Raw genomic sequence first — 23652 nt, forward strand, 5'->3', positions numbered from 1 at the left:
TAGATTTCTGGTGTCCCTTTAAACTACAAAGGGTCAAGGAGGCAGGGTGGAAAAGTGGAGAGAGAGCAATGAACTTGGACCTGCAAAGATCTAGGTTCAGATTCTGCCTCTGACATACTAATTGTATGGGCAACATACTTAAACCCTCTGAACCTAGGTTTCCTCATCTGTAAAATCAGGATGTTGATATCTATACTACACACCTCATAGAGTGGTTGTGAGGTCTAATAAAGTAGTGTATTTATGATAATAGATAAGGTAAAAGTGGAGTGAAAACTCTAAATGTTAATTTTTATTATAAGTAACTATAAATCCAGACTCATTGGAGGAGAAGCCCTCTATGCTGTAGATGCCATACATCCCAGGTACGTCTTTTAGTTCATCAGGATCCATCAGACAGAAAATCCTCTTGGGATACTTCCTATACACTAACACATACTAACTCTGTCCACCTAACTGGCTCCCACCATCTTCCAGAACCTCAAAAGTTATTGGGTTCTTTTCTTCTTTCTATCCATTCAATGAAGGGGCCCCTCAAAATTTTATCCTGAGCCATTTAAATTCATTCCCTCATTAATTGTATTGCATTATCTCTAAAGCCCCTTTTGATTCTAGTGATTGATGACTACAAGTGGTAGACAATGTAGCATAGTCAATAGAGAACTGGCCCAGAAGCCGGGAGAATCTAGTTTCAAGTCTCAACTCTGAAAGGTACCAGTCTATGTGACCCCAGATAAGTTATTTAATCTTTCAGTGTTGTAGGAAACTCTCTTAGACTCTATGTTCCAAAGAAGCACTGACTTGCATTGGTGGAGAGAATTTCCTTACCTGTGACTTCATCAACAAAAGCACAGATACACTTATCCATTAATCTTTTGGTGAAGGAAAGCTCACCTATGACCACAATTGTAATTATCACCTCTTTGTGATGCATGGGATCATTTTAATGACTTAGAAATCTCTAAGTGGTGAGATGAATGCCATAAGCCACATACCACAATCCATCCCATTACTTCTTTGGTCATACCTTGTCTGTAACTATATCCAGCCCTGAAGTTTCATCCAAGTTCTAGTCCCTGTTACATCAAGTGACTCCAGGGCATCTCCACATCCTCATCATCACTCACATTTCTGTAGCGCTTTTAAGGTTTACACCTTCCTCACCAAAGCCCTGTGAGGTAGGGATAGTGAATATTATTATCTCAGTTCTACAGATGAGGAAACAGATTCTGGAGGATTGAATGACTGAAACTTATAGGTATGGAGCTTGGATTCTAACCTGACTACAAGTCTACAACTTTCTACTACACAATGCTATCCAGTACCTCCTCCCAATGAACACAACTGAAGTCATAACCCCACCCTCCAAACCAATTCCCTCTCCTAAATTCCCTATTGCTGATATAGCTGCTGCCATTCTCCCAGTACTACATCTGAAAGCTTGGCTTTGACTTTTCCTTTATTTCATACTTTCTAGCAAATCTGTTGCCAAGACCTGTCAATTCATCCTTTGCAAATCTCTTGAATTAGTCCTTTCCTTTCTGTTATCAATACCATCTCTCTAATCTAGACCTTCACCTCTTGGATAATTGTTAGAATCTATTGATCAGTCTTCCTGACTCCAGTCCCTCTATTCTCTACGTGCCCCAACCCCAAACCAAACCACGTTGAATACCATCTAATCAATTTTCTTTAAATGCCACTTAAATCATATCACTCCTTTTCTTAAGAACCTACAATCTCTCACAGCATATCAGATCAAGTCCAAACTAAACATACTGAGACTCAACTATGAGTCCATAATCTGGCCCCATTTTACTTAAACTAAACCTCTCTCTTATCACTCTTTGTTCCATCAGGAAGAGCTGCCTCCTCACTGACCACTGAACTGACTCCTATGTTTATTTTTACTTCCTTCACTATCGATGGAATTGTACATCCCACCTGGAATGCCCCACTTGGAATGCCCTTTTCTCTTTCTTGTTACCTATCCAAAGTATTGCCTTCCTAAGTCTACCTCAAGTCTTCCTTCTTCCTTGAAGTTTTCTCCTACAAATTCCTCACCCAAATGTCTGGTCTCAGATATTTCCTAGCTGTGTGACCCTGGATAATGCTCTTAACCCCTTTGAGTCTCAGTTTCCTCATTTGTAAGATAATAATAATAACAGTAGAATAATAATAGAATTTATGTAGCACTTTAATGTTTGCAAAGCACTTTACATATGTTACTTCATTTGATCCCTACAGTCCTGCGAGGAAGGTGCTATCGTTAGCCCCATTTTATAGATGAGGAAATTGAGAGAGTTAGAGGGCAAGTGACATGCATAGGATTACACAGCTAATAAGTGTCCGAGGCAGTATTTGAACTCAATTCTTCCTGACTGCAAGTCCAGTATTCCACTGTTCCACCTTGCTGTCTCCCGATGAGGATAAGAGACCAGTAGTACCTATCTCACAGGTTGTTGTGAGGAGCAAACAAGATAATGTATGTAGGTTGCACTGCAAACCATTAAGCACTACATACATGCTAGCTATTATTATTATTGTTGTTAGGGTAAGAGTTGAGTGGATGGTTCCCTGGTCACTGCCTGTGAAGGAATCACAGTATTTCTGAGTTGGAAGGAATCTCAAGCCATCTAGGCCAACCTATAGTGATCCAGAATCCCCTCTACACCACTCCAGACACATGGCCGTCTAGCCCTTGTCTGAAGGCCTCTAATGAAAGGGAACCCACTACCTTCCAAGATATTTCATCCCACTTTGGGATAGATCTAATGAGTACACGCATGACCTTGCCTGCCCAGCCCACCCATCAGCGGCAGGACTCACACAACAGGATGAGTGCGACGACCAGGGCAATGAGCAGCAGGACACAGCCAACGAAGGTAAGTCTTTTCTGGCTCCCCTGCCAGGTGAGCTTGGGCATGGACACACCTAGGAGTGGGGTGGCAGCAGAGGAAGGTGAGGTTCTCGGGAGGGATACAGGCACCATGGAAGAAGGAGAAGGAAACAAGACTGGCCCATTTGGGCCCGGTTAGGGCTTTGACTCTTCACCCAAAAAAAAAATCCCTCAACTAATTGAATGATTGACTGGAGCTTTCCCAAATGACTACCATTTAATACAAAGTACCTGGATGCTTGTTCTTAGTGTTGGGAGACCAGTTGGGTCTCGGACAGGTAGACAACGTGTCTAGGGTATTAGGGCACAGTTGGGATGGGCTAGCAGAGCAAGCATGAGTAAGACTTGAATACTGTCAGAACCAATCCTAAGTAATCCATTCAGAATGACTAATTTTCCTGTAGATCAGTAGTTCTTAACCTTATTGGTATAATGAACTCCTTTGACCATCAGTTGAAACCTATGGATCCCTTTAATGTATTTAAATAATGGAGGGAAATGCCAAATTTCATTTAGAGGTTATCAAAAATAAAGATGTAATTTCTTTCTTATCCAAATTCACAGACCCTCTGAAATCTATCCACAGACCCCTACAAAGAATCCTTTGCTGTAGAGGAATTACCCACCCCCATGGTCTGGGCAAGCCATGTTTCTCTCCTTATGTCAATCTCCTCCAAGAAAGGAAAACTTTTTCTCTTAGTCCTTCTTCACAGGTGGATCTTGCTCACCATCACTTCAACCCACAGCCAGCAGTATGTGGTACCAGGTGGACCCCCAGCTAGTTGAATAGGATGACCCAATGGAAAGAGCTGTGGTCTTTAATTCATTTCCTGGTTGTAATGGATTATCCCATGCCCAAGAAATCAGAACATCAGACAGACCAATAGCAGCTAAAGTTCTTATCTGTCTTACGGGGATCCTGCATTCCCCACCCCCTGCACTGCCATCGTGACCATGGTCTCCTATCTAATTACTTCTTCAATATCTCAATAAATACTCCATGACTGATTGATAGAACTTCATTGCCAGCTCTTCTTAATTCTCCTAACACATATAAACACACCCAAATTCAAGAAACAGAATCAATAGCAGGATGTCCCCCCTCTTATATGGGTTCAATATGTCTACTGTTTCCCTATGGCCCTCAGTCCAAATTTTGTTCCCTCCAACCCAATATCCCGTCTTACTTCTGCTTTCTGGGGCTGCCCGTACGGCTGGAGATGACCTTGTGGGAGTTGATCTGACAGCAGATCTCACTGGGGATGATCTAACCAATCTGACTGAGGATGCTCTGGCAGGGGATGACCTCACTGGGGATGATGCGATGGATGGTACCCTGGAGGGTGATGACCTTAAGGGGCATGATGCGATGGATGGTGACCTGGTGGGTGATGACCTTAGGGGGGATGATGCGACAGATGGTGACCTGGAGGGTGATGACCTTAGAGGGGATGATGCGACAGATGGTGGATGGTGGACGGTGGACCTCGTGGATGGTGACCGGGAAGGCAAGGCATTCTGAAAGGAGAGGAGATGGGTAGGGCATTTTGTGCATTTTCCCTGAGCTTTCAAATGTGTATAACCGCCAAATATTCCCAAACCAGGAGACAGAAGCTACACAAAGAGAGTCTGTAGTTTCTACCAAATTTCTTCATAAACAAAGGTCTGAGATGGGCATATCTTCCAGCAAGAGCTGGAATTACCTCAGAATCACCATAGCTGCCCCGCAAACTATCATCTCTAGGGATCTGCAAAGGGTAAGATGGGCTCCCAAGGGCAATGGGGCACTTCCCTCAGGTCTGCGGAGTAATCTGCCTTTTGGAGACTTTTCTGTGCAGGGGAATTAAAGCACCCTAGACCAGGCTACCAGATACTAGACATAGCCTAGTGTCTTGGCATTAGAGGAATAGGCCCTGTCCGCTGAGCAGAGGTTACCCATTGTAATTTAAAGAAAGCCTGCAGGCCATGATAGATAACATAGATAGATAGATAGAAAGATAGAAAGATAGAAAGTTAGATAGATAGATAGATAGATAGATAGATAGATAGATGATATACAGTCAGACAGATGATTTAAGTGAGGCAGAGTTGTGCAGTCATCAGCCTCACTCTCCCTTTCAGAGTCATTGAAGTCCAGTGGCAGGACAAAACTCAAGACAACTGGCGATGGCCCAAGATACAGTGGATGACCTTGGCATCTTTGATGTCTGACCAAGCTCTAAGCGCTCCACAGTGCCTGCTTCAGCTGCCTTCATGGCCATTGGAACAAATTGTTCTTATCGACCCATTCCACAAGGGAAGTCTTCACATGCTTGGAGTAAACATCCCTCTAACTCACCAATGGGTTTGAGGCCTGTTAGTTGCCCTAAACCTGTCTGCCAAGACAGTTCACCAGGGTGTGGCTGCTGCACATGCTACCACTTCTTGGAGCGACATGTGAGAGTTGGGTGAATCAGGTGACACCAAAGGTGGATGAGCAGCCTGAAAAGGGCTCAGCAAGCCCTCACACCTGAAATGCTAGTCCTCTCTGAATACCCCATACACCTCAGATAGATTACACACACACATACATACACAAATACATACATAGCATCTACTTCCCAGGGCTGTTGTGAGGATCAAATGAGATGATATTTGTAAAGTGCTGAGCATATGCCAGGAACATAGTAAGTCTTAATAAATGCTTGTTTCCTTCTTTCCTTCCTTTCTCCCTTCCTCTGATCCTTCCTTCCTTTCTCCTTCCTTCTCTCCTCCCTCCCTTCCTCAACTCTTCCTTCCCCCTCCTTTCTTTCTTTTTTTCTCCATTACTCCCTCCCTTACTCCCTCCTTCCCTCCTTTCCTTTCCTCTCTCCCTCCCTTCCTTCCTCCTTTTTTTCCTTCCTTCCATTTATTAAGTAATTTCTACATGATACTAAGCACTGAGCAAAACACAAGCAAATGAGTCAGTCTCTGGCCTAAAGCTCACTTTCTATTTTTATTTTATTTTATTTTTTTAATTTTTTTTTCCATATGCTTTTGAGTTGAAAATTTTTTCTCCCTTTTTCTCCCCCCTCCCACCCTCCCCAACACAGAGCACAATCTGACATAGGCTTTACATTTACATACCCATTGAACATATTTTCACATTAGTGAAGTTGTAAGTAAAAATTAAAACCAATAGGAGGAACCATCAGAAAGATGAAACAAAACTCAACTGAAGGTAAAAATAAGTGAGAGCGATTCGACTTCCATAGTTCTTTCTTTGGATGTGGACAGCATTTTCCACCCCGAGACCTCTGGAGATGTCTTAGATCCTCGTAATGCTGAGAAGGGTTCAGTTTAACATTCTTAGTCATTGCATAACGTGGCTGCTATTGTATACAAAGTCCTCTTGGTTCTGCTCACTTCACTCAGCATCAGACCATATAAGTCTTCCCAGGTTTTTCTGAAGTCAGTCTGTTCATCATTTCTTATAGAACAATAGTATTCCATTACATTCATATACCACAACTTGCTCAGCCATTCCCCAATTGATGGGCATCCTCTCAATTTCCAATTCTTTGCCACCACAAAAAGAGTAAAGCTTACTTTCTAAAGGGGGAAAATGATGCAAAAAGAAAGAGTTGGTAAGGGGAGGTGAGGCGGGTTGAGGGAGGAGAGGGGCACGGCTGTGGCTATTGAAGAGCTGGAGGATACAGTGAGGGAGTAAAGCAAGAAGTGACATGAGTGTGACTGGGGCGCCTCCTGAAGTGATGGCCAGGTCAGGGCCTGGGACTCACCAATCCTGAGAGCAGCCTCAGGACACAGACAATGGGCTATGTGCCCGTCACAGCTACCAGCAGGCATCAGCACTAAGAGCAGCTCTGCCCTGAGGAGACCAGGAGACCCAGGGCCTGGGTGGGGGTGGGGCTTCTAAATCTGAGGTACCATAAGTGAGAAAGCTAACTGGACCTTGGCGCCTGCAATTGTCCTCGGCTAGCATTTTAGAAGATGCTTCTCCCCCTCTTCACCCACTGCTGAACACTTGGCATAGAGAATATCCAATTTCCCCTTCCAAGCTCTGGCTGCCACCCTGGAGCAATGCCAGAGCCGGTGGTGCTGATACATTCCAAGCTGCCTGGCAGTTTTCCAGCATCCAGGCATGCTGCTCTCTGGTGATTCTCTCTGCCTGTGCCAGGCACCTGCTGCAGCTGGAGAGCATCTCCTCTTCCTCCCTCCCAAGCATCTCTGTAGGAACAGGAACAAGAGACCCAGCAGGCCAGCCCATGTGTCCCTGTGTCCCTTGTACCATTTCTGATCCAAGCTGCTCGGGCTGACAGGTGGATGAGGTAGAACTGAGAGGAGCAGGCTCACAGGAGCCCAAAATTTAGAGCTGGAAGGAAACTCAGGAAGCCATCTAGCCCAACTCCTCATTTTATAGCGTAAGAGGAATTGAAGCCCAGGGAGGTTATGAGAGAGGTGGCCAAGGTCACACAGGTAGGAAGTAGCAGGGCCAGGATGAAAATCCGAGTGTGCTAACTGCAAGTCATGGCATCCTTCCACTGTACCAAGCAGGTGGTTTGGGGAGGATGAAGAAAGTTGACTATGAGATCTAATCTGCTGTGCTATGTGAGTTTGAAAAAAAAAAAGTCACCTCTCTAGGTCTCCATTCATTTTAAAAGCATAGTAGAAAATCCCTTATAATTATTTCACTTTATTACTAGGGCTAATAATTAATAAAATGGTCTATCTAGTTATTAAGGTCCTTGCCTCAATCCAACACTAGCATCCCTTTGGGGTAGGAATCCAAGTACTTCTATCATTATTGTTGTTGCTATCTTATTATTGAGATATTAAGATGACACGGTGGTAAGACCTGGATTCAAGTCCAGCCCATGACCCATACTGGCTGCGTGGCCCAGGCAAGTCCTTAACCTGATGGCGTTCACAGGTAACACTCCTAGACTAAATTTTGCAGTGGCAGAAGTTTTCTTATTGCAAGTGCCCTATCCAGGTGGAAGCAGACATCCAATCCAAAAACTAAATCTTTTGATTCACATCTCTGAAGGTAAATGATGTAGTCATTTCTTCATGGTGAAGTTCTGAGGAAGGAAGGGCCTCTTTGGGATAACATCCCAGGCCCAGGAGTGGGGAAATCTGGGGTCCTATGCCATATTCCACTGGCTGAAGAAGGGGTTAGGAGGCTCAGTGACTTGGCAAGCATGTTGCTGGAGCTAATTACTGAATGTTTGCTAGTGGTGTTGATTTCCCGAACGATTTTCTCAAATGAGATATCTGTAAAGCACTTAGCCCAGTGCCTGGCACATAGTAGGCACTTAATGAATGCTCTTTTCATTCCATTGTGTCTGGCTTAAAGTGCTTACAGATATATTTGTCTAGCTGCTGATGATGATGATTACTGACCCATCGAAGGGTGGTTTTCTTAGCAGGGATTTTTTCACCTGGGGTAAAAACAGTTGGGGGAATGGGGAGAGATGAAGAGTGGTGCAGTATGAAAGACGGTCTGGGATCCACAATCCAGCTCTAGAAACCTCTCCTTGATTTGGCTTCATCCTTAACTTTCATTGGGTTATGAGGAACAGGCCACATGGGAGAAGGACCTCTCTCTCTCAAATCCTCTGAAGTCCCACTTTCCCCAAGCGGGAATGGGATGGGTGGTGGAGGAGCTGCAACACGTGAAGCAGGGGCAAACCAGCCTCTGGACCACATCGAAGAAGAAGCAACTCTCCTGGATGTTGACACTTAGGACATAGCCTTAGTTGTCCCATCCTGGTTCGGGTTCTGCTCTCATAAACTAGAGACTGGATTTGCAGAAACCTTCATAGTGAAGCCCTCTGAATGAAAATTTACACAGGGGAAGGATGTGTGCCTCCCCCATACATTTTCATCCTCCTATTTTCACAATCACATAAATCATTAGCCGTGGGATAGTGACTAAGCCTTGAAATACTTTTGCCAGAGTCCCTGAAGCATCTGCACAGTGTCCTAACACCATAGGCATCTGCCCAGCCTGCTCTGACCCCTTTCCTCTCTGTGTCCAACAGATGAGCCTTCCCCTGGTCTTGAGGAGAAAGGGGATGTACAGAATCTTCTCTGAACTGTCCCCTGAAATATAAGCCAGGCATCTGGTATAGTGTTGGGGGTGGGGAGGTGGAGTAACAGTATCTCTGATCCTTTGGGCTGGGGATGGAGATTCTCAGGTGGACTCCCCTTTAGTTCCTCCTGTCACCCTGGGTCTCCTTTCATCCCAAGAATTCCAGCCTGGAGAAACTACAGGAAGGGGGTGAGAAGGGCCTCAAAAGAACTTCATCATCTTTCCCTCCAGGGTCATTTTCCTCTAGCAAATAAGCAGGTTTAAAATATCTCTCCACCCACTGTCTAGGCTCCAGCAGGAAGTGGAGGTGATAGGCCCAGAGGTAAGGGAGGTATGTAAGGGGTGGAGTTATCAAGACGGTCCCATTTTCCCTAAAACAGAAGATGGTAGGAAAGGCCATGCTGAAGGTGAGCCCAGAATAGCTATAGCCCTGGCCTTAGCTAGCCAGAGGAAGGACAGAGTTCTCAGAACTAGGAGGTTAAAAAATAAATAAGCTGCTGGTTTCCTGTTGTTCATTGTGAAATGTTCACAGGCCTGGAGGGTGGAGGCAATATGCCAGGAATGAGGTCCTGTTCTGGGAATGGAGTATATATATTGAGGAGGTCAGGGAGTGGAAGGGAGGAAGAGAATAAGAACCAGAGAGAAGAGAACACCTTAGAATTCAGGACAAGGGTTCTATTCTACCCCAACTCTGGAATTCCCAAGACCCAGCTTTGGGCAAAGGTAGCCATGCTCAGGGACTCCCAGCCACAGAAGAGCAGGCAGCCTGGTTTGCAAAGCTGTTTGGAGGGGGTGCGGGGAGCACCATTGGAAGACAGCACAGACATTAGCCGCCTCCATTTGCAGAATCCCTCTTTGGTAAAGGACTCAAACAAAGCTTCCCCAGATTCCAAAGAGCTGAGTGAGAGAGATCTATGTCTCTCTCATGGGGACATAGTGGTAAGGAGAATAGAATCCCGGAGGGAGGAGGTAGATGGGATGTACTGGAGTGGCTTTGGATTCAGAACACCTGGGCTCAAATCCCTGCTCAGCCCTGACCAGCTGCATGACTCTGGGCAAGTCTCAACCTCCCTGGGCCTCAGTTTCTTCATAAGTAAAATGAGTGGATTGAACCAGACAGTTTCTCAGGGCCCTTCTAATTCTAACCTTCTATGAAATCCTCAGTTAAAAAGAGTGATATCAAGGTTTTCCAGTACAAACATGGCTTTGGGGGTGGAACTACACCCAAACTGTTCCAGAATATACGTAGAGTGATCTAGTTTGTAGGACCCACCTAGGAAGCCTAATATATTGCACACAGGGGACACTTGATAATGAATGCTTGTTTAATGAGATTCCATGGCCTTCCTCTTCACTTCTAGTACTTGGCATTCCTCCAGTCCTTCTTGAGCTCTAAACTACAGCAGCATTAACTAAACCGAGTCTCTTCTTCCTTCCTCGATAAAGACGGGGAGTTCAATTCCACAAACATTTATTTTTACAGTATGTAGAGGATTGCCCTAGGAGTAGGAGGTACAAAGAGAGAAAAGAAAAAATAAAACAAGCAAACAAAAGTAGTTCCTGTCCTCAAGGAGCTGGCGCTCCCCTGGAGTCTAGACATGGCTGGTGAGATTCCAGCATCTTGGCCAGAGTCCTAACTTCTTCCCCACCCCTCCCCCCAGGGCCAGCTCAAACTGATCCATCTCTGGAGACCCTAGGGGTCTTCATTTATCTATTCACTCAGAACAATTTATTAAGTACCTATTTTGGGCTAGGTAGGGGCAGAGTAGGGGGTAGAGGGGGCTAGAGTCAGAAAGACTTATCTTTGTGCGTTCAAATCTGGCCTCAGACATTTGTCTACTAGCTGTGTGATCCTGGGCAAGTCACTCAACCCTGTTTGCCTCAGTTTCCTCATCTGTAAAATAAACTAGAGAAGAAAATGGCAAACCACTCCAGTGTCTTTGCCAAGAAAACTCCAAATGGGGTTATGAAAAATTGGACGCGACTAAAATGAGTGAACAGCAACAAAATTGTGCTAGGTACTTTGTTAGATTCTAGGAATACAAAGATAAAAACCAAAACAGTTCCTGCCCTCAAGGAACTTACATTCTAAAACAGGGGTTATTAATTTTCCCTGTGTCATAGACACCTTTGACAATCTGGTGAAGTCTATTGACACCTCCTCAGAATAATGTTTTTAAATGGATAAAATTAAAACATATAGGATTATAATTATATTAAAATAGTTATCAAAAAAATTAAGTATATGGACCCCCTCAGGTTAAGAACCCTTGTTCTATAAGATGAACCAACATGTACGCAAATTAGGTTCTAAGTGCCAGATGACGAAACTTCCTGGTCTTGGGAGTGTGCATAGGACTCAGAGAGACTGACTTGCCTCTTCTGTCAGAAGTAGGACTTGAACCCAGGTCTTCCTAACACTGAGGCTAACTTTTCAACCACTATACCACACTGCCTCTGTGTATGTGTATACAAAATATGTACAAAGTAAATATAAAAAGAATCAAGAAGACCCAGGTTCAAAATCCTGCCCCTGACAAATACTGGCTCTATGATGTTGAGCGAATCATTAAACCCCTAATGTGACCCAGGTAACTCTTAGACTTCGAGTTGCAGAGAAGTTGCCAATCTGCACTGGTAGAGCTAGTTTCCATACTGGGAATCCCTCCATTTATGAAATCATAAATTCCAATTCATCCTCCCCATCCCCCATCCCTCAAAGAAAACCCGAAGGAATTTGAAGTAAGGAGAGTGCTAACAGAGGCCTCTCACAGAAGGAGCCCCTTGAGTTGGGCCCTGGAGGAAGCAAGAGGTGGAGCTAGGGAAGGGGAGCCTTCCAGGGAAGGGGTGACTGCCCAAGGAAAGGCATAGAGATGGAATGCTATGTGTGAGGAGCAAGTCAGACAATTTGCCTGGGAAGTAGACTTGAGGGTGAGGCTAGTGTCTTCTGAGGTCTAGATGAGGGAAGATATTTCTAATGGGTCCTAAGTAGAACCCAGTGGGACTATTAAAATGCCTCTTTCCAGAGGAAAACAGCAATGCCCAAGAGAATACCACCTGGAATCAGGCTGATGACAATCATAGAATCATAGCATTTAGAGCCAGAAGATACCTTAGAGGTCATGTGATCCAACCAACAACCCCTGGAGTGTTGTTTTCACTTTTATTTATTTATTTATTTTGCATGTAATATATGATATATAAATAATATGTTTATTTTACAGAGAAGGAAACCAAGGCACAAAGTCTTCAAGTGCCTTGCCCAGATCGCACAGCGACTAAAATAGCACCTAGATTTCTGACTACTAATCCATGGCTCTTTCCACTACACTATATTCACCCTTTCATATCATTTTACAATTTACAAGATTTTTTTTTATAACAACCTTGTAAGGCAAGTCATAGCAAAGTATTATCATTCCCCTTTTGTGGGTGAGGTAACTTGAGACTCAGAGCTGTCAAGCGACTTGCCTAAGGTTACACAGTGACCTTAGTTCTAGTGTTAGAACTAGGATTTAAGCCCCAAATCTTCTGTTTCAAATCCAGCATTCTATCCCCTACACTCAGAACTTTGTTGATCTTAGAGTGTTCTATAAATACAAGCCACTGTGAGTCATTCATTCACTTAACCACAACAATAACAACAAAGGACTGGCAGTAGGAAGGCTGTTGAAATAGTCCAAGCAGATAGCAATGAAGGCCTATAGTAGGGCAACAGAATTAGGAGTCAAAAGGAAGGCCTGTAGATAATTTTTTTTCAGGCTTCAAGAGAGTAAAGAAACTGCCCAAAGTTATACAGCAACTACGACATCTGTGGAGCAGTGGGGAAAGCCCTAGATTTGGAGTCTGAAGGCCTGGGTTGGAGTCCCAGCTCTACCACGGATAAATAATCTGAGTTCACAAACACAGAGAATTTCAGGGTTGGAAGGGACCTCAGATGTCACTTAGCCTAATGCATAGCTGAACAGGAATCCCCTCTAGAGCAACCCTGATAAGCCATTCAACAACTACTTGAAGACCTCTACTTTGGGCAGTGCTAATTGTTAGAAAGTTTTATTTAAGCCAAGCCTAAGTCTACTAATCCACTTCGCTGAGACTTCTCCCCATCGCTCCTGGTTCTAGCCCCTTACACCAAGTAGAACAAATCTAAACCCTGTTCTCCACGACAGCACTTAGAGACAGTTATTTTGTCCCTTCTTAGTGGTCTTTTCTAAAAGTCAACTGTCTCTTGCTCCTAAAACCACATCAGTCCTTGTTTGGCAAGATCTCAAGGTCCTTAATCATCCTGGTCATACTGTCTATATGAACATGTCTATGACATACTTGAGTTTGTCTATGACCTTCCTAAAATGTGGTCCTCAGAAAACCATATTCCAGATGAGGTCTGAGCAGTGTAGAGGACCAGGGGACCATGACTGGTCCCTTTCTCAGTACTGGGCAACTTTTAACTCAGCCTAAGTTTGCACTTTCTTCTTGGCTGCCATATGATACCACTGATTCATATCGGGGTGGCAGTCTACTAAACCCCCCTGATCTATTCCAGGCAAACCCCTGGCTAGCTTTACCAGCTACATCCTGTATTTCTGAGGTTGTTTTTTTTTAAATCTTTTTAGAATTTTACATTTATCCCCACTAGAGCTCATTAAAAAAAAAATTAGTAAATGAAAAAGCATTTATTGAGAATTTATTAAGTGAAAAGCACTGAGCAAAGAGCTGAGGACATAAATAAAAGCAAGATAGTCTTGCTCTCAAGGAGCTCACATTCTAACGGAGAAGACAATACATATAGGAGGTCTCAGCTGCAAGACAAAATTAAGGCATTTGAGATGCTTTTGGATCTTGACTCTTGGCATCTGATGCGTTTGCTATTCTTCCTAGCTTTGTGGCAGCTATGCATTCTCTGTGCCTCAGTTTGTTGATGTGAAGCAATTAGGCTAAAAAATATCTCTAAGGTAAGAGTGTCCTCAAGCTCTAATCCATATTTCAGGTCAGGGTTCTTCCTACTCAACCCACAAATCTCTACTACCACTACCACTACAACTAGCACCTGAACTACCATAACTAGGGCCACTACCACCACTGCTACCACCACCTACCACTGCCACCTTGCTACCACTACTGCCACCATTACCATTTCCCAACATTGCCATCTTGCCACTACTACCACCACTATTACTATTACTACTAAACTGTTACTACTACCACCACTATTACTACTACTACTACTGCTACTTATTATTATTATTATTAAGTTATGGATATTTTTAATGAGCTTACAAAAATACATTCATAACCTAAAACTTTTTAAATTGAAATTACAAAAAAATACAGTTATTTTAGCTACTTGTGCAGTTGTCCTCAGAATATTAAATAGAAAATAATAATAACAGGATAATGACTTGCCCTAGGACCATTTCCATTTGGATTCCGTAGAAAAAAATGAGAAGTTTTGATTATTATTATTAATCATTGAACCGTTGTTTTGTTAATATTATTACTAATACTAATTAGTATTACTGATAATATGATTAACAATAATTAGTATTACTAATAATAATAACAACCATTCACTTTTCTATAGTGTTTTCCTCACAGCAAACCTTTGTGGGCAGGTAATGCAAGGTTTATTATTCCCATTTAACAGATGAGCAACTGAAGTTCAGAGAGATTAAATGACTTGTTCCTGATCGCATCACTAGTAAATCACAGGCCCAGGATTTGATTCCATTGAGCTCCCTCAGAAACATGACAGGGGAAGGAATAGGTACTGAAAAGAATAATGAAGGTAGAGAATTGGTGTGTGTCCTTTGGCTCCTTACAGGCCTCAGGGACATAGAGGACCTTCCTTCCCGAGACTGCATGGCCTTGCCCACCCACCCACCATCCTCATTTCCACCTCTCTTCCCTAAAAGTTTCCCTATCTGAGGAATTACTCTCTCCCCTCCTCTCTCTGAGGCAGTGACCCCTATAGCTCTCTGCCTTCCCCTTGCTGGTATCCAACTCCTAGACCTGAGACCAGAGACATACTATCTTAGCAGTGAAAAAGATAGTGGTCACAGACTTGCCTCTCCCCCAGAGAAGAGCAAAGAGAGAAGCTCTAAAAGAAAACAGAGAAATCTCTTCCATACCCACACAGCTTGCTACTTTTCAAAGCACTCACATTTAAAATAAATTATTGCATTTTATCCTTCACAATCCTGTGAGAAAAATAGGGAAGATCATACCCATTTTACCCATGAAGAACTAAAGGCGTAAAGAGATTAAATGATCTGCCCAAGCTATTATTTAGTAGCTGAACCAGGATTAAAATTCTTAATTTTCAACCTAGTGCATCTTTGAGGGAAGATTTTCCCTTAAGTAGCAATTTGCCTTTTGCCTATTATCATGGTAACCTGGTGCTTTTCTGCTTTTACAAGGGAAGAAAGAGTAAGTAGGTCCCTGGCCTCTCTGCACTTCCTGGGGACTTGCATTCTCTGCCCCCCCCCACCACAGTCACTTGCTCTAGGAAAGGTTTCTGACCCTTGTGCCTTCTAAGGAAAGAGGTGAAGACTGCATTCTCATAGTCCTGGGGCCAGGCCACCAAGAGAATTTCCCAGAAACTTCCCAGATGCCTAATTACTTTTTCCCCCTAGAACCACCCCAAACCACTCTTGTTAGATTGTGAATATACTTATCTGTGCATGTGTCCTAATCCCTTATTTAACTATAAGCCCCATAAGGCCCCCTACGTTACCTAGGCAGGCAACTGGGCTAAAGTGGAAAGATCCCTAGTCTTGGAGTCAGAGGATCTGGGATCCAGTCCTAGCCAGAAGACTTAATAGCTGGGTGACTGAGGGCAGGACCCTTGATCTCTTTCTTTCTCCACCTATAAAATGGAGATACTAATGCTTGGATTGTGGGCAGCTAGGTGGCGCAGTGGATAGAGTGCTGGGACCAGAGTCAGGAAGACTCATCTTCCTGAGTTCAAATCCAGCCTCAGACCTTACTAGCTGTATGACCCTGGGCAAGTCACTTAACCCAGTTTGCCTCAGTTTCCTAATCTGTAAAATGAGATGGAGAAGGAAATGGCAAACCATTCCAGTGTCTTTGCCAATTATTAGACACAACTGAAATCACTGAACAACACCAATAGTGATTGGATAACCTCTCTCACTGGATTGTTATAGACACATTGTTTTGCATGCAGTAGGCACTTAATAAATATACAGTAGAATTTCACTGTGACTTTCTGGGATCATAGATCTGGAACTGAAAGGAACCTCAGAGGCCATCTATTCCAACCTTCTTGCTTAGTACTTACCAGCTGCATGACCCTGGGCAGGTCACCTCACCCCTGTTTGCCTCAAGTGTTCTCATCTGTACAACTGGGATGCTAATAGTTCCTACCTCCCATAACGGCTATGAGGATAAAATGAGATATTTGTGAAGTGCTTTGCAAATCTTAGAGTGCTATATGAATGGTTTTACTATGATTTCAGAATTGAGGAAACTGAGGTCTAGGGTGGTTAAGTGACTTTGCTCAAAGTCACACAGCCAAGATTTGAACCCAGGTCTTCTACTTGATAGCATTGCTTTCTCCACGTTGCCTCTAAACGAAGAGGTAAGGCCTTTGTGTAACACTTTCTGTACTGTGTACCAGGAGCTGCCTCACGCTTTCTGCTCAGAAGGAAGAAGAGGCTATGGCATGGGAGAGGCAGGCAACAGTGTCCAATATGACCCACAACACTCCATCATATAGCCTCAACTGGATTAAAATGTAACTGGGAAATATGATGTAAATAACAATACAACCTAGATAATGTTAGTTTGTGCTTTTCTAAGTCAATATGTGGCCCACAGGGATCCACTTCTATTTGAGCCTGACACCAGCCACATAGCAGATTTGGAACTAGGTTTGGATCCTCACTCTGCTATTTCCTACTTGTGCCAACATGAGTGTCACTTTCTCTTTTGGCATCCCAGTTTCCTCTTCTGTAAAAATAGAGAGCTGCAGGACCATATTACATGATCCCAAAGTTTCCTTTTGACTCTAAATTCCACAATCCTCTCCTGATAGTGGGCGTGGTGGTAGATGGATGGGACTAGAATGCACTTCCTCTCTTATGGTGACACCCTCCATCCCCAGCCCTGACCACTTGGGTGGTTCCTGCGTAGGGATGGAAGGGGGAAACTCAAACAACCATCAAATAACAATGTTAGCATAGAGAGCAACTTTAGCAATCATCTAGTATAAGAGTTCTTCACCTGGGGTGTTTGAACTCTTTTAAAAAATTTTGATAACTAATCTCAATATAATTGCACAATCAGAAAGGTAGTGTCAGAGGTGAAATTTAAGCCAAAATCTTCTGCTTCCACAGCCAGCATCCGCGTTCGTGTCTTATTAGGTAGTTGGTTAGACAGCAGGGCTAATGAAGTTGAGATCGTAGGTTAGATTCCCTGCAGACTTGTTAGCTTTGAATAAAGAAATGCTTTGCTCCTGAGTCACTTCACAGGTGAGGGGAGTATGGCGGGGGGAAGGGGTGGTGAGAGAACATGAACGATTAAATGTAAGGGATGAGGGAGTGACTCTTCTTTACTTGTCTGGGACATTAATCTGACTCGGCGCTTGGAAGAAAAGCAGCTGCTGAAGTAAGCATCCGAGGTAGAATTTGAACGCATATCCTCTAACTCCGTATCTAATATTTATTTCACTGGACTATTCTATAGCTGCACGTTCTGAAATGTTGTCGTTTTTGTTGTTCAGCCGTCTCTGACTCTTCGTGACCATGTGAACCACAGCACGCCATTACTGGCTATGGGGATTTCTCAGCAAGGATACTGAGGTGGTTTGCCGTTCCCTTCTCCAGAGGATTAAGGCAAACAGAGGTTAAGTGACTCACACAGCTAGTCAGGTAATCCTGACTCCAGGCCCAACACTTTATCCACTGAACCACCCAGCTAGTTGCTGAACCACATCTGGTAGGTTTGAAAGGATATACTTTACTCTCTCACCTGCCACTTGAGGCTGAGGAGAAGAAAGATTAAAGAGGACAACTTTGCTTCCTCCTAAGTACAGCGGCTGACAAAAAATAAGAAGAGAAGACAGAAGAGATTTCTCTGCATTGCATGAGAATTGTTGTTGCAAAGGGGAGAAGAATCCTGCCAAAGGAACGCTGGAGGGGTTTTTGCCAATATTACGATAAATGTCACCGCTTTTTCCAAAAGGAATGTAACACTACTTCAGCTGCAGGCAACAACTAAACCGGAGACTGGAAGTGATAGGTACTATATCTTGTCAAGGATTAGGCCTAGCTGAGCAGTGAACAGATCATCAGAGAAGCATCTCCACAGCTAAAGTCACCCAGCAGCGACTGTGCCCAGAGAGGTGTTAGTTAGCCCAGCCCAGCAAGGATTGACCTAGCTTAGTAGTACAAATATCTGGCTCAACACAGAAACTACACTCATCAGGTAACTTGGACGGACAATGCCTAAGACAGTATGGAGATATCAAAATCTTTAGTTCCAGAACTCTGTACCACCACGGTCACAAGAATTCCCTAGATATGTGCCTTAATACCCCGGTACCTTAAATGCATGCCCACTCCTCCCAACAGGCAGTGGTAAGTGCATTGGTGGGAGCATGTGATTCAGGTTTATGAGTGGGATGTTATGTAACTATTATGTGTTCGTTTTAGACATTTAGTATTAGTTAAAGTTAATGGAGTATTAGAGGCTGGTATACTAATGGGAAATACCCTGGTAGGGGTAGAAGGGGGGAGGTCCTGAACTACAGTGTTAGTAACACCCACAGTTGTCACTTCTAGGGCTCTGACAGTATTGAGTATAGCAGATGCCCTCCCCCTGATGAAACTCCTACTTGCTAGCATGGAGGCAGATTGAGGGGGAGAAACAGTTGCACAAAGAGAAAAGTGGAATTCCTCTGGGAGCACAATGTTGCAATGCATTGCCTTGAATAACTCAGAGGGCATAGTCTGATAATCAGCCAGCCAGATCATTCTCATAGAGAGACATCCATCTGGGACCAGTGATCCGAGGGTCCAGAAACCTCAGGAAAGATGCCAGGGCTGAAGAGGACCTCCCAGAGCACCTCCTGGGACTCGGTGTCTGTGCTTCAATAGAGAGACAGCTACTAAGCAGGGCAGCTGTATGTGGCCAACCCATAGGATGCTCTTTCCCCCCCAACATTCACACATTGAACATAACAGCCAGAGGCCAAGTTCCTAGACCACCCACTAGTGCCTTGCTGAAGGTCCTATTGCCTCCTAGTGATTCCCTAAAGAGATAAAAGGACACAAGGAACATCAGAACCTTCCACTGTGAACTTTCTTCAACCCTGGATGCGTTCTGGAGTGGGGAGGGAGAGAAAAGGGAACTTTCTCCTCTCCTGGAAGCCCTAAGGGCATCAGAAAGGCCTGGCATTCCCTATAGTGAGTGTGTGGAGCCCTTTGACTGTGGAAAGACAAGCAGAATTAAATCAGGTTTGGGTTGGATTGGATTGCACAGAATTGGACTGGCCCAGACTAGGTTGAATAACAGTTTCTCTCTTTTTGGTGCTCCCTACCAGAAACAAACAAAAGCCCCAAGACAATCGACTCACAGCCAGTTGACTCTTCCTAGCCCAGGCATGGAACCTCCTCATGCTTTCACGGCCCTGGACAGAGTGCCCTTTCTTCTCCTACCCTTCAGAAAGAGCACAGTGCCTGTATCCCCATAGACCCAGGGATAATATGGATGCTAGTGGGGATTAAAATGTCAGTCCTTTACTCTTGATTCCATCTCCTCCCATCCCTCACCCCCAGAGTGGAGTCAAGGATGCCCCCACGCTGTCACTGTCACCCATAAGGCTGAGTAGGATTCGGCCCTCCGAGCCCCAGGGAGCCAGACTGTCCCTATTCTCTGGCCCTGGTACTCATCCTACCCCCACCCACCCTAAACAGCTTCCTGCATGCCCTGGATTGTCACCTCCACCCCCAATATTGCTGCACAAAGGGGCAGATACATTTCAAGACAACAAGCCATTTAAATGTTACACAAATCAGAATTCCTAGATGTCACCGTAGGAGTCATACACCTACACACACACACACACAAAACTATATTGGCTGTTCAGTATAAAAGGATGAATCCACTAGGGAGAAGGGGAACCTGCAACCTAAGCGAGATGCCTACATAGGATTGACAGCTTCAGATGCAGGGAGCTGCCATCAGGCTAACCCAACTCTACCTCTCCCAAGTACGTGGCCAGCGGCCTGGGAAGAACTTACATTTTGTATGCTTTGTGAGACAGGCAGCATGGGACCTCTAATAGACCACTGCACTGGTAGTCAGGGAGTCTGGGTTTGAATCCTATCTGAGACGTGTACTAGCTATGTAATGCTGGTCAGATCATCTAGTCTCTCTGAACCTCAGTCTCCCCATGTGTAAAATAGGAATGAAAGTAATAACCCCCGCTTAGAATCACAGAATTTTAGAGTTGGAAGGCTCCTCAACAGTTATTTAATATAACCTATACCCCCAAGGAGAATCACCGCTGTGAGACAGAGAACCCACTTCCTCCTGAGAAAGGCCATTTTGGATAGCGCCAAAAGCTGTCATCAATAGAAGTTTTTTCCTGACATCAAGTCTAGATTTCCACTTCATAGTGCTGACTTGAGGATCAACAGAGATTATACGTAAAGCTCTCTGCAAACCTTGAAGCGCTATATAAACATTCACTATTACTCTGGGGGAAGTGGAGAGGAGGGAGGGAACCACAGCAGCAGGCTTAGACCAAGGGTTTTCTATCTGATGGTCTGACAGCTTGGTGGCGTGCCAGGCCTGGTCTTGGGAGGGTGTCTTCAGCTATCCCCACAGGCCTAGAGTCTTAGCGTTATTCGGCTCAAAATAGACCCTAATAAAACCTGGCTGTTTTAAGGTGATGTTTGAAGAAGGTCTTGTTCTAAGAGTGCTTGATATAAGAAAAACTAAATTTTGAAAGCATGTGAATTCATGGGGTGATCATTCTTTAAGCAGGAATTCAACCTAAAGAAGGCCCAAAAAGCAGTGGTAAGATAAATGGTAAGTATACGGATGCTGTTAGCTGGGTATGAGAAGAGACATCAAATTCATCACCAAGGTCACATATATTGGGAAATGGAGGCTGGTCAGCCATGAAGGGGAGTGAGAAAGATAAGGCAACATCCCTAATCTTACACTGCACCCCCGACTCTGATATTGGAAGAACTAGAGGAAGGCCACCAACACCTTGGGCATATCTCACAAAGTGCACCTGTGGAAGGATGTGGACAAGAATTAAGGACAGTACAGGATGAAGAAGTGTAGGCAGGTTGGAGCCTAAAGTGATGGAGCCAGAACCCAGTTCATGGATCATTTCCTGCCCACCTAGCTGCACTACTTTGGGACTCCTCTGACCCACTTCTCCACCATGCCCAGGAATGTCATCATTGGGAAACCCCATCATCCTGCAAGATCAAATCAGCCTTGGTCCTCATACCTCATCACTACCTTCTCCTCCTCTGATTGGAGAGTGGAGCCATGAACACTAAAACTCCCATTTAAGTAGGGCGCTCAAGTCAAACAACACATTTCTCACCTGACTGCACTATATAAGGACTTCTTGGATTTCTCCACCATGCCACCTCGTAAGGTACCTTCTCCTCCCCCTTTTCAGTTTCCTTTTGTGTTTTATCTTTACTCATTAAATTGTAAGCTGCTTGAAAGCAGGGACTGTCTTTTTTTTTCATATTTTTATTCTCAACATTTAACACTGGGCCTGGCCCAAAGTAGGTGCTCAATAAATGTCTTGACTATAGGTACATCAAGGAGTCAAAATATTCACTTTACAAAAGAATTCTTTGCTTAACAAAATTGTCTGCAACAGTTTGTTTGAATATCAAGTTCACTTCATGTATTAAATTATATTTTACTTGCAAAAACTCAATTTGCAGACTGTTTTACATTTTTTCCCTTACTACCTGCCTGACCTTCAACAGACCACTTAAGGCTTCTCTAGGTCTCAGTTTCCTCATCAGTAAAATGAAAGATGACAAAAAGACCATCAAAAGAAAATCTATTCTATGAGTGGAAGTTTCCACTGTGCAGTGGAAGGGCCCTAGCTTTGGAGTCCGAAGAGATACATTCATATTCTGGTTCTGTCACCCACTATTTGTGTGGCCTGGAGCAAGTGTATAACGCCTCTGGTCTCAGCTTCCTTATCTGTAAAATGAGGGGGTTGAACTAAGATCCCTTTCAACTCTAAAATGATTATCTTTGAAAGGCCAATAATCCAATTCTTTGACATTTGAAATGTCCTGTTTTCCTTCCTTGGATATAGAAGGGAAGCCATCCCATCTCCTCTTCCACACTATCCCTGGAGGCTCTAGTGAAAATGTAATGAATGGCCATCATGAATGGACAACAATCTTTTTAAGCCACCAGCTCGCATGCTGTCAGAGTGAACACCTATGACTGTTCTTCTGTTACTAGTAGGACACCACGGCACGTAAAACTTAAAGTCGATGGGTCATCTCTGTTCTTCCTCAACCCCTACCTCACCAGCATGAGCCTCCAGACTGTGCCTTCCAAAGGTTTTAAAGAGCCCAGCCTGCAAGCACCCTGGAACAATATCCGATGGAGAGGTGCCACGCCAAACAAAGGGATGAACTCAGAGACCACAGAGGAGGGAATTAAAATTGCTCACCTCAAGAGTGAAAGTTTGCCACTCAGGGGCCTATGTGGCACCTGCCATGCCACATCATGGGGCACCTAGGAATTAATTGTTCACTAGTCACCACTTTTCTACCAACAAGAACAATCCCACTCTCAGCTCTTACATGTTGGAAATGAGTGTCCTTAGCAAATGTTGACCCAAGGTCACTCTCACCAAGCAACCATGTGTCATGAAGCCTCCAAGTCCAGCTCTCCTACACCTCAGGCCTGCCCCTTTCTCACCTATTGACAAGCGATTAGCAAGTTCCACTCATTCAACTAAGTGGGACTCCAAGATGAATTTAGCAACCTGGAGAAGACAAAAGTAAACAGAACACAATTCATTATGGACAAGGAGGTGCCTACCCAGAGTAGGGGGGGAGGGGGAGAGGGGGAATGTAGCCAGAGAAACTAAAGGGAAGGATAGAAGAGTGACAAGTCTGGTAGAAAAGGATCTGGGAGTCAGAGTGAATAGCAAGCCCCACTCCAAATCAGCTTCGTACCTCTGTAACCATGGGTGTTGTGAGGCTCAAATGAGATAATGGATATAAAGCACTTCATAAAACTTAAAGTGCTACATAAATGCCTATCATTATTATTATTATTATTAGCCTCTAGTCTGGTGATGACTTCATTCTCTGAGCCTTCTACTGCACTTCATTGAGCTCAAGCAAGGCTTATAGAACAATACAGGGGTGCTCTGGTAAATGTTTAATACCCAGGCTTGGGGAAGGTATGTATGAACACACCCTTTTAAGTTTAATCTGTATTATTAACACTTTTTTAAATCTAGAAAATCAACAAAACAATAAATCAAGACTTGACTTATATAGAGATTGACCACTTCGGAGGTCTAAATATTCACACTAAAAATTTTGCAACAGGCTTTCTCAGGCTGGTCTGAGTGGCGCTAATACACACCACATGCATAAGGAGAAGTAAAGCATAGAATAGACTAGGGGTGGGGAACTAT

General features: G+C 44.0%; 1 protein-coding gene across 2 annotated transcripts in view; it reads right to left on the reverse strand.

Moving 5' to 3' along the window:
- The window catches only part of TMPRSS13 (transmembrane serine protease 13), a 103753-nt gene that overhangs the window by 26353 nt on the left and 53748 nt on the right, over positions 1-23652 (reverse strand). For both annotated transcript variants that reach the window (XM_078146847.1, XM_078146846.1), the window contains exons 2-3: positions 4087-4417; positions 2830-2934 (exon numbers count right to left, since the gene is read on the reverse strand). In XM_078146847.1, the coding sequence (XP_078002973.1) occupies positions 2830-2934; positions 4087-4417 (436 nt within the window). The remainder of the gene's footprint in view (positions 1-2829; positions 2935-4086; positions 4418-23652) is intronic.

Source organism: Phascolarctos cinereus, unplaced genomic scaffold (genome assembly GCF_003287225.1).
Source record: "Phascolarctos cinereus isolate Bilbo 61053 unplaced genomic scaffold, phaCin_HiC Scaffold_726;HRSCAF=1367, whole genome shotgun sequence".
NCBI classification, from domain to species: domain Eukaryota; kingdom Metazoa; phylum Chordata; class Mammalia; order Diprotodontia; family Phascolarctidae; genus Phascolarctos; species Phascolarctos cinereus.